Below are 14,330 nucleotides of genomic sequence, written 5' to 3'. Positions count from 1 at the left end.
CCTTACTTGACCACCAAAAATATATTTTGAAACAAATTAGAAACTAATGAGATAATTACAAAGATTATCTCAAAATATACTTCAGGTACGACTTTTAAATTTGACTGAAAAGATTACTGACCATATGTAAGAGTGAGCTGCGATGTCTTTCTCATATTCTTTAAAAGACGTCGATGATAAAGAAACCAAACACTGTTGTGACGCCCTGTAGCTGTTAGTAATTGGACTCTGTGGCACGGTGTGTTCAAACCTATGAAATTGCTCACAAACATGAAAAAAGCGACAGGCACCCTGACAACCTGTAAGGCAAGGAGCCATGGGTGAGTGCACTGCAAACAGAGTGAGTGCAAACAGATACTGAAACGAATTAACATTTTCTTTGGAGACAGTTCGTCAGTGTCTTGGGAAGTGGTTGTTATGGCCTATTGTTGTGCACACCTGATATAATAAGGTATTAGGAGGATGAGAGTGCCTCGTATAGTGTAGATGTTTCTCATACCGTATGCTAAAACAAGCTTTAGCTCATTGTGCCCTTCTCTTGCTGTAGGAAAAACTGTAATATCCTGTTCTGACATCATGTTGGAGGGCCTGTAAAGAAGCTCTCGTTTATTTCCCATTGTTTTCAGGGCATTGTTTCATCTGGCTTCAAAAACTTAATGTCATCAACTGCTGAATAACGACATTTTAAAGAATGATCAACACGTGACTTTGATGGTAAGCTGATGTCATCTCAGTCGTGGCTCAAAATCCAGTACAATTTGGACTTTGGGACTGAGCAACACTGAAATTACACTGGATGAATGTGTTAAGCTAATTCAAAGGTAGATAACTCAAACTTCTACCAAAACCATCATTTCATCACTTTGTTGAAGGATTTGTGCAACATGCCAACATCGCCTCCCTGTGGCTCACTCTGATATCATGCCCCTGCATTAACATATCATTTCCTTTCATAAAACACTTCCTGTTCTACTGCTTTGCCTCATAAGGTTTTATGGTCTGTTGCAAATACTGCCAAGCAGAGAGAATGAATGTGTCAAAAATACACAATAAGTGTAGAGGTCATTATTCAATCTAATCCACTTCCTTTGTTCTACAATAGAAATGGATCTGAAATCTCTATACAATTAAATTACTTTCCATTCAAGCTAATTCTTATGCTCCCTATGAAATATAAATAGTATATAAATATATAAAATAGTTTCACAGTGTTTGCATGCTAAACTTCAATTAAGTTTTTGTGAATGTATAATGGTAGACAAACTGGGTTGAAAAGATTGGTCCCATCTTTACCTATCAGAAATAGTTCCTGTCTGTACAGAATTGAGTGTACAGTTTAAGGAACTGTGAAATGTGAAATTTTGTAAAGGTAACCAATGCCATGAACAGGATTTGAAAATGTTAAGTTCTCCTTGTCATTTCTGTCAGCAGACTAATCCATTAGACTTAACCCTTTCACTGTTTTCAAATTAGATCCATGCTTTCTTTAACTGTTTAAATGTTTGGCTAAATCTGTGTGTGTTTGTCTATTACCTGTGCCTGTCTGTCTTTATCAGCTGGTCTCATAGAATCACGTCACTATACATATATTTTTGCAAAATTATTTTGGCTTGCCTCATTGTACTGTCCGTATCGTGGCACTTTCCTGGTGAACAATGACTTTCATTCCCTATCACACAAATCACGAGTAAAGTAACAGATCATCATAAACACATATTTTTTTGCCTGTTATGCCTCTTAAGACATTTTAAAACTTTTACTCTGACTTGTCAGGCGATACATTTTAACATTTGCATTACATAACCAAATACATTTACAAGCTTCTTGGGGCGCGATCAAATTGCGGGTAGCTTAAATGGTAGGGGTATGAGTTCAGCGAAGCACGTGAGTCGAAACGTGAACAGAAAGTGTCATAGGTTATGTTCAGACTGTCATTCCAAATCCGATTTGTGGAATCCAGTCATATTTAGCAAGTCTGAATGGCAACAAATCACATGAAACACATTTTTTCAAATACACTTTTTGCCGTATGTCACTTGTTCACGCTACGCAAAGACATGTTCTACGTCACACATTGTTGCAGGAAACATGCTGGCAGTGGTGGTGGAAATAAGCTGTGTGGTGTCAGAGTGTAGGTCTAGTTAAGAATATTATTTATGGAATCTTCATGCATGCATTCTGAAGTTCGACAGCCACATAGTTTCATAAAAATGGCTACCACACGAGTCCACCAGTCACTGCTTGTCTGTCTGAACCACACACTGCTTTGAACTATGATACCTGCAGAGATGCCAGCCTCCTCCGTCTCTGCCACTGCCTCATAAGGCATAGTCCAGTGCCGCAGCTACACATTGCCATGTTATAAGCTAAAATCTCTATTTCATTCCCCTCCATGTTGTTTTTTTGCATACTGACGCAACGTCATTGCTATAGCAACCAATGCAGAAATGCCAGAAAATGAAGATAGCTACGGGACACACATATCAGATCTAATCATTTGCGATACACTGTGCGGACAGTCAGTCATGAAGGTTGGATTCCTATCGGATACACAAAATCAGACTTGGACTGACAGTCTGAACATAGCCATAGAAGCACCACAAAATGATGTGGTTGCTTCAGCAATTGCGTTTTTCATCTCACATTTCCTTTTTATGGCACAATCAGCTGGGTTTAACTAATGTTTAGGGTAAAGAGGTCGGTTACGTTGAAACTCTATAGAGCATTAATCTTCAAAAACTCATCTGTTTTTCATCTCACATTTGCTTTTTATGATAATATCAGTTAGGTTTAGGGTAGGGAGGTCGGTTTTGTTGATTTAAAACTCGATAGAGCATTAACCTTAAAAAATGCATCTGTTTTGGAAAATTAAACTTGCATTAAGTGGCATAGAGAGGTCCGTGGTGCATCTGCAACTTGTGCACAATAATGCTGCAATGAGGAACCACGTAATATAATTTTACTGTGTGAGGTATCCCAGGTATAGGTGTGCGTATTCGTATAACACTGTACCTTTATCTTTGGGGGCGAGCCTGGTGCATTTGGCAATCCTGTTGGTGCTTTGTCAGTCAGTATCAACTCGTCTAGATTCAGATCCGATATGGATTCATAAATATTCTCTGAGTCTGGTGATGGCAGTGGTTCTGAACTGGAGCTTTCACTTTCAGGCTCAATTGGGGATTCGGGCTCTGGTGACTTCCTGTGAGACTTGGTTTCTGTTGTGTTTTTGAAGACAGGGAGCTCCAGAGGTTTGACCGGGATAGGTCTATGAAGAGGGTCGGCCGGGCTGAAGCTGGGCACTCTGAACTTATCAGGCACTGTTTCAGCTGGAGTGCTACGAGAGCCAAAGAACAGACTGGTCGCATGACTCATCCTCTTCTTCTGCTGCGACGAGTCTGAGGCAGAAACCGTAAGCAGGGATATGACAGAGTCTGGAGGTCCACCACACTTGTAAGAAGGGGGCTCGTGTAAATCCAAAGGGACACCAAAAGTCGACATTCGATTTTCCGTTTTATGATAATTCCCTTTAGAACGTAGTCTAATTGTCACCTCATCCAATTTGCGGACCTCTGCCAGGTCAGGCACAGCAGGTGTCAGATCAGGGCATGGTGGCTCTCTGAAGTCCAGAGGTGAAGGTATGTTGGGTGGAAGCTCTTTTACATATTTAGCAGGGATATAAAATGGCTTGGCATGTTCATCTTTGCACACATGCCACCAATGATCATTGGTTTTGGCCAGGAGGATGTAGCGCTCGTTGGGTTTAATGGACACCTTGTGACCGTCCCGGCCCTGGTATTCATACTCAAATTCCACCAATACCAAGCCCAGACTGTGTAAGGATGTCATCTTGCCAGTCTCAGCCATTTACCCCTTGCACTCCTTGAGGGAAAGGCGTCACCCGACAAGCAGGAATCAAGGCTCAACAAAGGCCCTCCTGAGAGTAGAAAACAAATGAGAGGATTATTAAAAGCAATAAGACCAAAAGACAAAGATTATTGAAAGAAATTAAGAACATGCAAGGGCTCCTTTATTCATAGGGCAAAGAACACCTGCTCTACAAATACAAAAACTACATGGCACTCTGGCTGACCTCTCTAACCATCCAGCTGTTCTGAATGTTGTTTGACTTTGCAAAACAAGCCTGATTCTAATAAACTGAGATTCAGTGATCCTTCTGCATGAGAAGAGAATCTAGAATTGTCACTGGTAAACATAATGTTACTTTTCACCTCAAGCATTTTTCAAAAGGACCTGAAACCATCCACCCAACAGAATCCCTTACCCTTAAATGATCTGTCATCATTTACACACCTTCATAATTTTTTCAAACATATATGAAATTTCTTTCTTCTATGGAATACACAAAAGGTGAAGTTAGACAGAATTTTAGCCTTAGTCACTATTCACTTTCATTGAATCTTTCTTCCGTACAGTGAAAGTGAATGGCGATCATCTCCTTTTGGTTGTTCCACAGAAGAAGAAGAAAAGTCATGTTAGTTTGGAACAAAATGAGGGTGATTAAATGATCATAGAATTTTCATTATTTAGGTGAACTATCCCTTTAAGACTGTATAATTAGTTATCTCATGATGGTGCATTAACTTAAGAAATGTTGAAATTCTTCAGTAGCAGTAGCAGTTGTATTCCTAAGATTCAGTCACTGCTAATTCTATAATGACAATGTTGATGATGCATTTTGCATCGCACAGTGCAATAACGATCACAGTAATTCATTACATCACAGTATCACATTCCAATACCACAAATCATTTTGAGTTAACAGCGGCAATCTCATACCCACACCTTTTGTCAACAGCTGATATTTAACCTCTGGGAATTGGAGATAGGCAAATGTGGTGAGGTATACTCATATGGACCGATAACTGAGGCTAAATGCCATACTGTAGTTTAGATCAATGAACTGAAACAACCAATCTAGCATGACCCACAAAGTCACTCAAGTTAGATTACTATAATTTTGGTGGGTTCTAGTAATCCAGATGTACAGTATGAATGAAGTCCTAGCTAAACCACAAAATTTAAGTTTAAATTAAATAGATTTAGTAAATGCATAAATGCAGTCCTTACCACAATGGTACTTCCAGACTCATTCCGGAATTAAATGACTTGACAAGGTATGTTATATATTGCATGTGCCAAGAGAAATACCATCCTTTACACTTTTTGATAAAGTTTGACGAGAATGTTGAAGTGATTATATTGACTGACCGTCTATCTGTTTATTCAGTACTCAGTGCACTTAAAGAGATTCACCCTTGACGCAAGAGTGGTTGTTTAATGTTTGCTAGACTGTTGCTATCACTTGTTAATCTTTGGTGTGCTGTTTGACTGCAGCCTTTAAGGGAAGCTAGCTGTAATACGGAAGACAGATAGCAGCCTAGTGTTAGTAATCAAAGTGCTATCTGGGTTTGACTGTCCGCGAATTCTATAGAAATGCACCTCAGAGATCTCAGATATCAAGTTATAGACAGAAAACTATGTCACTGACATTTCAAAACACTGGAGTGGTGATGTATTTCCCTAATTCTAATGCAAATATAACATTTGCAACTTTTTTTATTATTACTTAATGACCCCTAGTTTCACACCAACTTGTTTTTTGTGGTGGCTCCTTTAAAAGACTTCCTTCCTCTTGCTTGTCTGTTGCATAGAGAGAGACAGGAAGACCTACTGCTGCTGTCAGGAACAGCATAACCTGATGGCTGAATTTAATCTATTCTATGTTTTATATGAGTTCTGTTGATGGTCATATTGCATACCGTATGCCATTTGTAAGTACTGATTGTACTGAAAAAAAGAGCAGCTTCTATCAGAAACATGAAAAAGCACCAGCCAGAATACACTAAGGCCCAACAGAACTTGGACTGGAAATGTTCTCCTTCCTCCTTAGCCTTATTCCACTTTTTTGATTCCCTTAGCTCTTGCTCAAGAACTTGTTAAGCTAAGATGCAATGTTCCAATTCCCTGAAATGCCATGCTCTTTTTAAGCATCCAATTTGTTGTAGTTGTTTGAAGCTGTGTCAAATCACAGCAGGCATTCTTCTGCAATCAAACAATTCTCCAAGTGCTTTTAAATAGTCATTTTATCTTTAACCACAGAACTGATTCCAAACCAAAATTTAGAGGCATGTGCTCTGTGGTGCCTTAATCAGACACCAGATCATATTATATCTATTTTGGCCTAGCTTGCAACAAATACTATATGGTTCAAAGGTTTTTGGAATATGTATTTATGTTTAGACACAGAGAAGCTTAGAAAGGAGCTTAGAAAGGTTAGAAAAGGAGTAAATGAAATGTCATAAATATGAAAAACTGGATAGGTTTTGCTAGTCTCTCTATTGTGCAAAAGTGTATTAGTATTTATGGGTTCTAAATCCATATTTGTCCAACTATTGTGGTTAGAAGTGTAATTTCCCATATTACAGAACTGACAGTTCCAGGATGCTGATATTCATGCTGTAATAAAAAAAATATAGTAACAGTTATGACACAAAAAATCAAGGCACATCATACCTAATGATGGCCTTTAGCTATATTGTTAGGTGTATATTTTGTATATTCATTTAAATGGTAAAATCTGTTAAATTGTAGCTGAGAGCATAATCAAAATATTTAACAAGTGAACATTCAAGGAGTGATGACTATATAGAACTTTGTGAATGAACAGCTATCAAATTCTGTATGGTTCTGTGGGTGCATATTATGTGTGGGCCTTTTTATTTATTTTTTTAATCACTGCAATGTAAGGGTCAGTAGACTTAACAGAAGCATGTAAAGCTAACTGTCAAAGTGTGTCTCGCTCAAATTTCTTGTCAGACCTGATGTTATTTCAAAGCTTCTGCCTATGAGAGTGAGTTGCAGATAAAACCAACCTATATGAGACTTGGGATGGACAAGCCTGGCAGTCTGCCTTCTGCAGTAACAGACTAAAGAAAGAAAGGAAACACAAAGAGCATAAAAAAGAAAGATATTAAGTGTTTGGTGGAGAGAGAAACACAGCAACGGATGGCCCCTAAATGTACTGTACAGTGTTTGAGAAACTTTAAAAACCATCAGACTTTACAGAACTATAATGAAAACTGAAACAATTACATTTAAACTATGATCAAATTTAATTTAATAACTGTACATTTAAAAAGTATTGGTCAAGCAAAATGGAAAATTGTGTCATCATTTACCCTCATGTTATCCCAAATATGCATGACTTTATTTCTTACGTGGAACACACAAGGAGATATTAGGCAGAATGACTGCCTCAGTAGCCATTCAAATGTTATTGTATCTTTTTTTCATTTTTTTTGTTTGTTTTTTTTTACATGCAATGGATGCAAATGATGACTGAGACTGTCATTGTACCTAACATCTCCCTTTGTGTTCCAAGGGAGAAAGTAAGTCAGGTCTGGAGTAAATGAATACAGAAATTAAATTTTAGGTGAACTATCCCTTAAACTGATTGATGTGCAGCACCATCCTACATCACAACATTAGTAATACTCTCCTTTGTCATGCAACAGAAAAATAAGGCAAAGAAAAAAACTGAGACTTTATCAGTCTCTTGCCAAAACAACATCAGCCGATATTTTTTGACAAGCAAAGACATGTTTGCAGCGAGACAGACGAGGGACGCCACCCCTATACACTTGGAAAAAGTTCACCAAGAGAATCTGAATACAGGCAGAGCTGCCCTTCCTTACATATGTAAGTAAACAGAAGCCCAGACCACTTTCTCGATTCATAAACCAGGGGGTGGCAATGGATCGAGAGGAATGGCAGCCTTGTGGTCTATCAACACATATTGCCCAAGTCAAATATGGAGTGGCCAAAAGCACAGTGATACATTTGGCTCTGGGAATATACTGTACCTAATCCACACTGATATGCAGTTATGCCAACATCAATCTCAGACTGGACAGTTAATGTATGTATCACAAATTGTTCAACTTTGTAAGGGAGAGCCAGAACCTGTTTGACGACTTTTGAACCCTTGAGTGATGCTTCTTGCATTTGAGCAGCAGCAGTGCAAAAATTACAGAAACAACAATGCATGATTCATCATGTTGTAGCGTTTAAAAAAAAAAAAAAAAAAAAACACCTTCTGCACAAGCTGTATTTAGGGAGGAGGGGGTGTCCTTCCAAATGAAAATGGCTGCTAGTGTAGAACAATTGGAGGAGGCTGTTCCCATTCAGCCACTGTTTAAACACGGAAACGCTTTGTTTTTCTCTAGCCTGGCTTGCTTTGACCTTGCTATGTTGTCTGCTTCTCTCACAGGATGTTCACGATGGGGGAAAATAGGTCTGCATGTGATGTGTTCACTCAGCCTAGCAGCCGGCCATCTTTAAAATTAGATTTAAGGCTGGCTGTCCTAACATGTTACCTCCTGCTATCTGTTCTGACTGTTCAAGGTCTTTAACATCCCCATTATTTTTGAAGAGTCGTTGCATGCCTTTCATAGCCTTTCGTTGGGTTATGAGTCAGGTACGAAATATGGACTCCAAAAAATAAAACATTTAAAATCCCAAAGGTGATTTCCCCCATTATCTTCTTTGTTACACATTGTATTTGAGAATGTGCTTGCAATATTATGTACATGCAATTTTAAAGGAGTCGTTCACCCACGGTAGCTTTATGTGATGAACAGACCAAAATTAATTTTTTATTGAAACTCTCCCCCACCACTGCAGTTTTTAAATCTCATTTGCACTTGTGTGCATTCAAGACATTGCGCCAGATTGAACCCAAGCATAAATAAGCTTTGAGAACTATGGTGGAAGGGGAAATTTTCAGAAAATAATGACTTCGATTTCTGTCTGTCACTACACAAACCTATCATATGGCTTTAGATGATGTGGAATGTAGTGCATAAATCCAGACTGATCTCACTGTAAAATATGAAAAAGTAGGTTGACTTTTCTTTAGTTGAAATCAGTCTGTGCTTACCAAAATGCAAAACACTGCTCTCAGTAGCCAAAGCGGTAGGTGTTGTTGGGCATATGGGCACGTGTATTGTCCACAGAGAGGGCTCTAAAAGCGAGTTGTGAAGTGAGTTGTTTTTAGCTACTTAGGCTGTAATACAGTGAGTTGGAATGCTTGTTTTATAAACTGTGCCTCCCAACCCTAAACCTAAATGTCAGAGGGAAAAATGTAACCTCTGAATCACGCTTGTCACTGATTATGTGAACGCAATTACTTCCTGGTTTTAATGCGGGAGCTGAACCCCGATCTCCTACACTGCTGATGTAACATGCATCCAGTCGCACCAAGGGATGGTAAACATGCTGTACCCAATGCAAAAATGTCTGATATGACATGGTGTTTGTTGATGAGTTGGCATAATGTTGCGATCCTAGGGTACTGGAACTATTGAAAACAATATGCAGACTAACTGAGTGATCATGTTGGTCAATCATATGGACTACTGTCACATTTATGTGTTTTGTTCTTGTTTTCATGTCTTTTATTTTTAAGTTTAGTTCTTGTTCAGGTCATGTGATTTCATGTCATGTGATTTCCTGTTTTCTCATGTGTTCCTGGTCATGTGATATCCTGTTCCCCTCCATGTTCATGTGTCTTGTTTTCATTGGTTCGTTGTCTTATCTCATTATCAGTCTTGTTATGTCATTGGTTCATGGTTCATTGTCTTATTATTAGTTCAGTCTTGTGATTGGTTGTCTTGTTTACTTGTTACCCATGTCTGTGTATTTAAGCCCTTATGTTTGCTATTGTCTCTTGGCAGGTATTGTTAATGTAACATTGTTGGTGTAACGTCCAGTCCATGTTTATGTTTACGTTTACGTTTGGATTTACTGTTTTTTGGATTTCACGTTTGTATTAAACTGCACTTGGGTTCTTCACATCATCTCGTCTTTGTCTGCCTGTCATTGTTACTGCCAGCCATCATTACAACTACTTTATGGTGGCTTTTTTTTTTTAATCTTTTTGGAGTTTGATGAAATAAATCACCAGCCTGTTACATGGAACCTTTTTACTGTAACATGGAAAAGAACATTTTCCTTTTGTGTTCCATGGAAGAATGAAAATCATATGGGTTTGGAACAACATTAGGGTAAGTAAATGATAACATTTTAATTTATGGGCAATCTAACCCTTTAAATCTCAAATTAGAGAACCAATTAACCAAAAGTTAACCAATCTACATGTGTAAAGTTCAAATATTTGCAAGTAAAGTTTAATTTCAAACAAAACCTGCTTTACTTTCAGATTTTAACCAAAATGAAGCAGTGACCTGAGAAAGTCAGAACGGTTATTCTGAGGTGTGTACGAAGCAAAGACTGGAGGCAAAACTGAGATCCTCTCTGGAATGCACTCGGAGAGCTGGACCAGATCTGTGGTGTTCCAGTTTTCCTTCACACCCACACCCACCGGTCCAGTCACCTCAGGAATGCAGAAAGAGCACTCTCGCTCTCTGTAAAGTCTACACTCATCAACAAAATGTTTTAAAACATGCTTCTCTAAGTCTAAAATAAGGGATGCCTTAATGATACCAACAATGAAAATTTGTACCATTCTTCACAGCTTCCATTGACTACATGAAGCTGGTTTACCAGATTTGGAAAGTGATACTGACATTTATTTTATCTGCATTTCACCAATCAGCTTGAGCACTGACAGTTGCAATCAGGTGAATCAACATGTGACATCCAAGTAAACTATATCATTGTCACTTATTTGAGCGCATAAAACACTGAATATCAAGCACTGATCACATTATGCACTGATTTTCTGGTCTAAATGGTGTAAGACTGCTCATTGTGGTTTCAAAGCAGTGTGGCTTCTCTATTGAAACTGCAACAAGTTGTGCTATTTATGTAGGCAAACAGCTGTTTGTCATGCAAGAAGACAGAGGAAAGAGGAAGGTAATTGTCGTAGGTATTTCAAACAAATAACTTTAAAGAAAACAGTCATACAGAACAAAATGAAATGGACAAATTTGTCCCTTAAAAGTGCAAAGTAGGATAGAATGATTACTGCGTACATCTTAAGTAGCTGAATTCATAGAACTTGCAGTATTCCAAAAATGTACCTGCTGAGGGGAGATATGAGCGCCATCCTCTCCACACGTCTGTCTTGTTCTCTTCTCGTTCAAGTTACATTTGTAGCACAGTCTCCTTTTTTTCTTCTCTTTTCTTTAAATCTATTTTCCTTCCCTAGAAGCTCACTCCTCTTAATGTCTTAGACAGGCTTCGATCTTTCACCCACTTTGTTGTTCCACCTAAAGCTCAAAGTTCCAGCCCTGACAGTTGTCACTCAGGGCCAGTACGTGTCTCTGTGTTTAATGTATGTATGCTTGAATGTGGGTGGGTGTGTATACATGCTAGAGCTTTGTGCCAGTTTCAGCTTGCCTGCCTCCTCTGTCTGCATTCATTTCCTGTTCAAGAATACACATCACAGCTTCAGAAGAGTGAGACAGTTTGCAACAGGAAGAGAGAGAGAGAGAGATGAGATTATGTTCAAATGAATAATTAAGAAGAAAAGCTTCATAATTATATTGTGTTTTTTCTTCACCACTAGCCAAGCAGCACAATGCACTATTCGTTTTGTGTTTTGGGCTTTGTCAACAAATCAGATCGCCGGAAAGTTTAGTCATGATGGGTGAAATAAAAAAATAAAAAAATAAACAGCAGATCACATGACTGAGCCTACAGGTGACAAGGAACTTAACAATGAAATAATGTTAACTCAAATGGATAGACTTGAATCACATCTTTAAGGGAATATTCTGGGTTCAATACAAGTTAAGCTCAGTCAACAGCATTTGTGGCATAATGTTGATTACCACAAAAAAAAAAAAAAAAAAAAAAAAAAAATTATATATATATTGACTCCCTCCTTTTCTTTAATAAAAGCAAAAATCAAGGCTACATTGAGGCACTTACAATGGAAGTGAATGGGGCCAATCTGTAAACATTAAAATACTATTTCAACAGTATAGCCACAAAACATAAACAATATGCGTGTCAACATGATTTTAGAGTGATAAAATCTCTTACTAACCTTTTCTGTGTAAAGTTTACAACTTCGGTGCCATGACGACGTATACCGCTATAAAAACCCTAAAACTTTCAAATGACTGTAAAACTATTTAAACAGCTTTACTGAACAAATAATATGCTAAGTTTTAACAGGAGAATTAATGTAAGTGCTTTTATTAACTTTAAAGCTTCACATTTCTGCCTTTAAACCCTCCAATAACATGCTTAATAAAATGACTGTCAACCACTGAATGAAAAACATAAGATATCGCAAAAGTTCTTCTTGCTGCTTCTATGAATAACACACAGTGGTTCATTCACACCCATTTGGGCTCTGGTGGTTTTTCCCCTCCCTTCCACTTAGCACAACCTCTGATCAGTTTTAGACTGCACAGAACTGAACAACCTCTAAAGATAACTAGTACTGAACATTGAGGAGGAACCAAAGAGGAACCAAAGGGGTTAACCTCAGATGTGTCAGCATCATAACATGCTCCACCCTGCAAAATAAATAAATAAATAATTAAAGATTGTGCATAATAGGTGGGGCACGTGAAAATGTACCATTGCCTTTGGACTCCGTACTTTCAGTGATGTAACATTCAGTTTTCAGTGTGTTGTACTTTCCTGTAAAAAAAAAAAAAAAAAAAAAGGTGGAAATTAAGTTTTATTAAGATACAGAGATGAATCCGCTGTAGTTAGGCCATAAAACCATGCTCTGTTTACTCAACATTGTTTAGTGAACACACAGTGGACAGTGTGATGTCAATGGCTTTAACATTGTTGGGAGCAAAGTGTGTGAAGTGTGAAATGTTAAATGTTACTTAAAAAGACTAAAATCAAATTAAATTCTTTATATAATTTACTTAGGTGATTAAAGGTAACATATGCCATTTGTTAACATCAGCATACAGTATCAGCAAAATCAACGTCATCAATCCTAAACGTGCGAAATGATTAATAGCCACAAAAAAATAAAAACGTTGGCTCCCCTGACTCTTTTTCGCTGTTTACAGATCCTGGGGCCATCAAAAAGACAGGTGTGATATCTGTCATGTAGAAAGTCCTAAGGTCACATCCACTATATGTTTTCAATTGAAAACGCACTGATTTCATTAACGTTTACTCTCATCCACACTAGAATGACATTTTCCCACTATAAAAAATGTCCGTAATTTTAAAAGTAAAAGACTGTAAAAATGCTATGGTAAAAAAACTTTAATTGGTTAATGGGTAGTTCCCTTAAAATATATGGTAAAAATGTTTTAATATATTTAAAAAGACAACACATATAGTTTTATGGTAAAATTTTGATGCAAAAAAGGATGATTTTCCCGTATACTTAATGGTAAAAATGTATATTATGTTTAACAAGAGAGTACATGTACTTTTTATGGTAAATTATTGTTAAAATTACGGTAAAAAACAATAATCGGGTGTTCCCAGAATTCTCTGAGTGACCTATTACATTTCATTATATTTTATGGGAATAGATATGTTCTTATTTTTAATATCATTTATGTGCATTGGGGTGTTCTGTGTTATATTTGATGTAGTTTAGTTAATGTTTATTACATTATTTTAATTTCACATGTGTTATCCTGATGGTGTTTAGTGTTTGTGTGAGTGACACTGAGCACTGTCTCTACATATTTATTAGTTATTGCTCTTGGAAGAGCCACTACTGATGAACTTCATGTCATCATGTGTCCTTCTGTAATTATACGGTGATTAACAATACATTGTAAAGTGAAAAGCTGATTTTTACAGTTTCAGAAGGTTAATGTATCAAGTTTATCATTAAAAAATATAAACAATGGTAATGCACTGGAAAATATACAGGCATCAAATTTAAATCCCGTAAAGCCTGAAATGTGGTTAGCGTATTTTTTTTTTTTTTATGGTGAATTTCTGGCAACCACAGCTGCCAGTTTTTTACCATAAATTTAACAGGATTTTTAGAAAACACTCTCCATTACAGGATACTTTGGAAAACAATAATGATAAGAAAAACAAAAAATTATGTTTTCAAACGAAAACATATTAGTGTGGATGTGGCCTCAGAATTATTCCTTAGTTTCTTAGGAATTCCAAGAAATATATATATATATTAAATAATTCCACAGGATGAGGAATAATAATAAAATAAACTGAAATAAATTTGTAAGAAATTATTATTATGTGATGTTTTCATGATGCCATGTTTTTGAGTTTCAGTGTTTTTGAGTGCTTTTGTGTCTTAGTGTTTTGGATGGGTGTTTGAAATTGAAATTATGATGTCATTTCAGTCAAAAGAAAGAGCATAATGTTAGATGATA

General features: G+C 37.2%; 1 protein-coding gene across 1 annotated transcript in view; it reads right to left on the bottom strand.

The window, feature by feature from the left end:
• The window catches only part of LOC127450873 (rho GTPase-activating protein 27-like), a 46,593-nt gene extending 35,246 nt beyond the window's left edge, over positions 1–11,347 (bottom strand). Inside the window, exons 1-2 of the mRNA XM_051715314.1 lie at positions 11,064–11,347; positions 3,013–3,934 (exon numbers count right to left, since the gene is read on the bottom strand). Coding sequence (XP_051571274.1) covers positions 3,013–3,864 — 852 coding nt within the window. The 5' untranslated portion in view covers positions 3,865–3,934; positions 11,064–11,347. The remainder of the gene's footprint in view (positions 1–3,012; positions 3,935–11,063) is intronic.
• Positions 11,348–14,330: the final 2,983 nt, after the last annotated feature.

The sequence above is a fragment of the Myxocyprinus asiaticus genome, chromosome 13 (assembly GCF_019703515.2).
Source record: "Myxocyprinus asiaticus isolate MX2 ecotype Aquarium Trade chromosome 13, UBuf_Myxa_2, whole genome shotgun sequence".
NCBI lineage: Eukaryota > Metazoa > Chordata > Actinopteri > Cypriniformes > Catostomidae > Myxocyprinus > Myxocyprinus asiaticus.
Note: the sequence above shows the minus strand (reverse complement) of the source record. Positions and strands in the feature narration are given on the sequence as shown.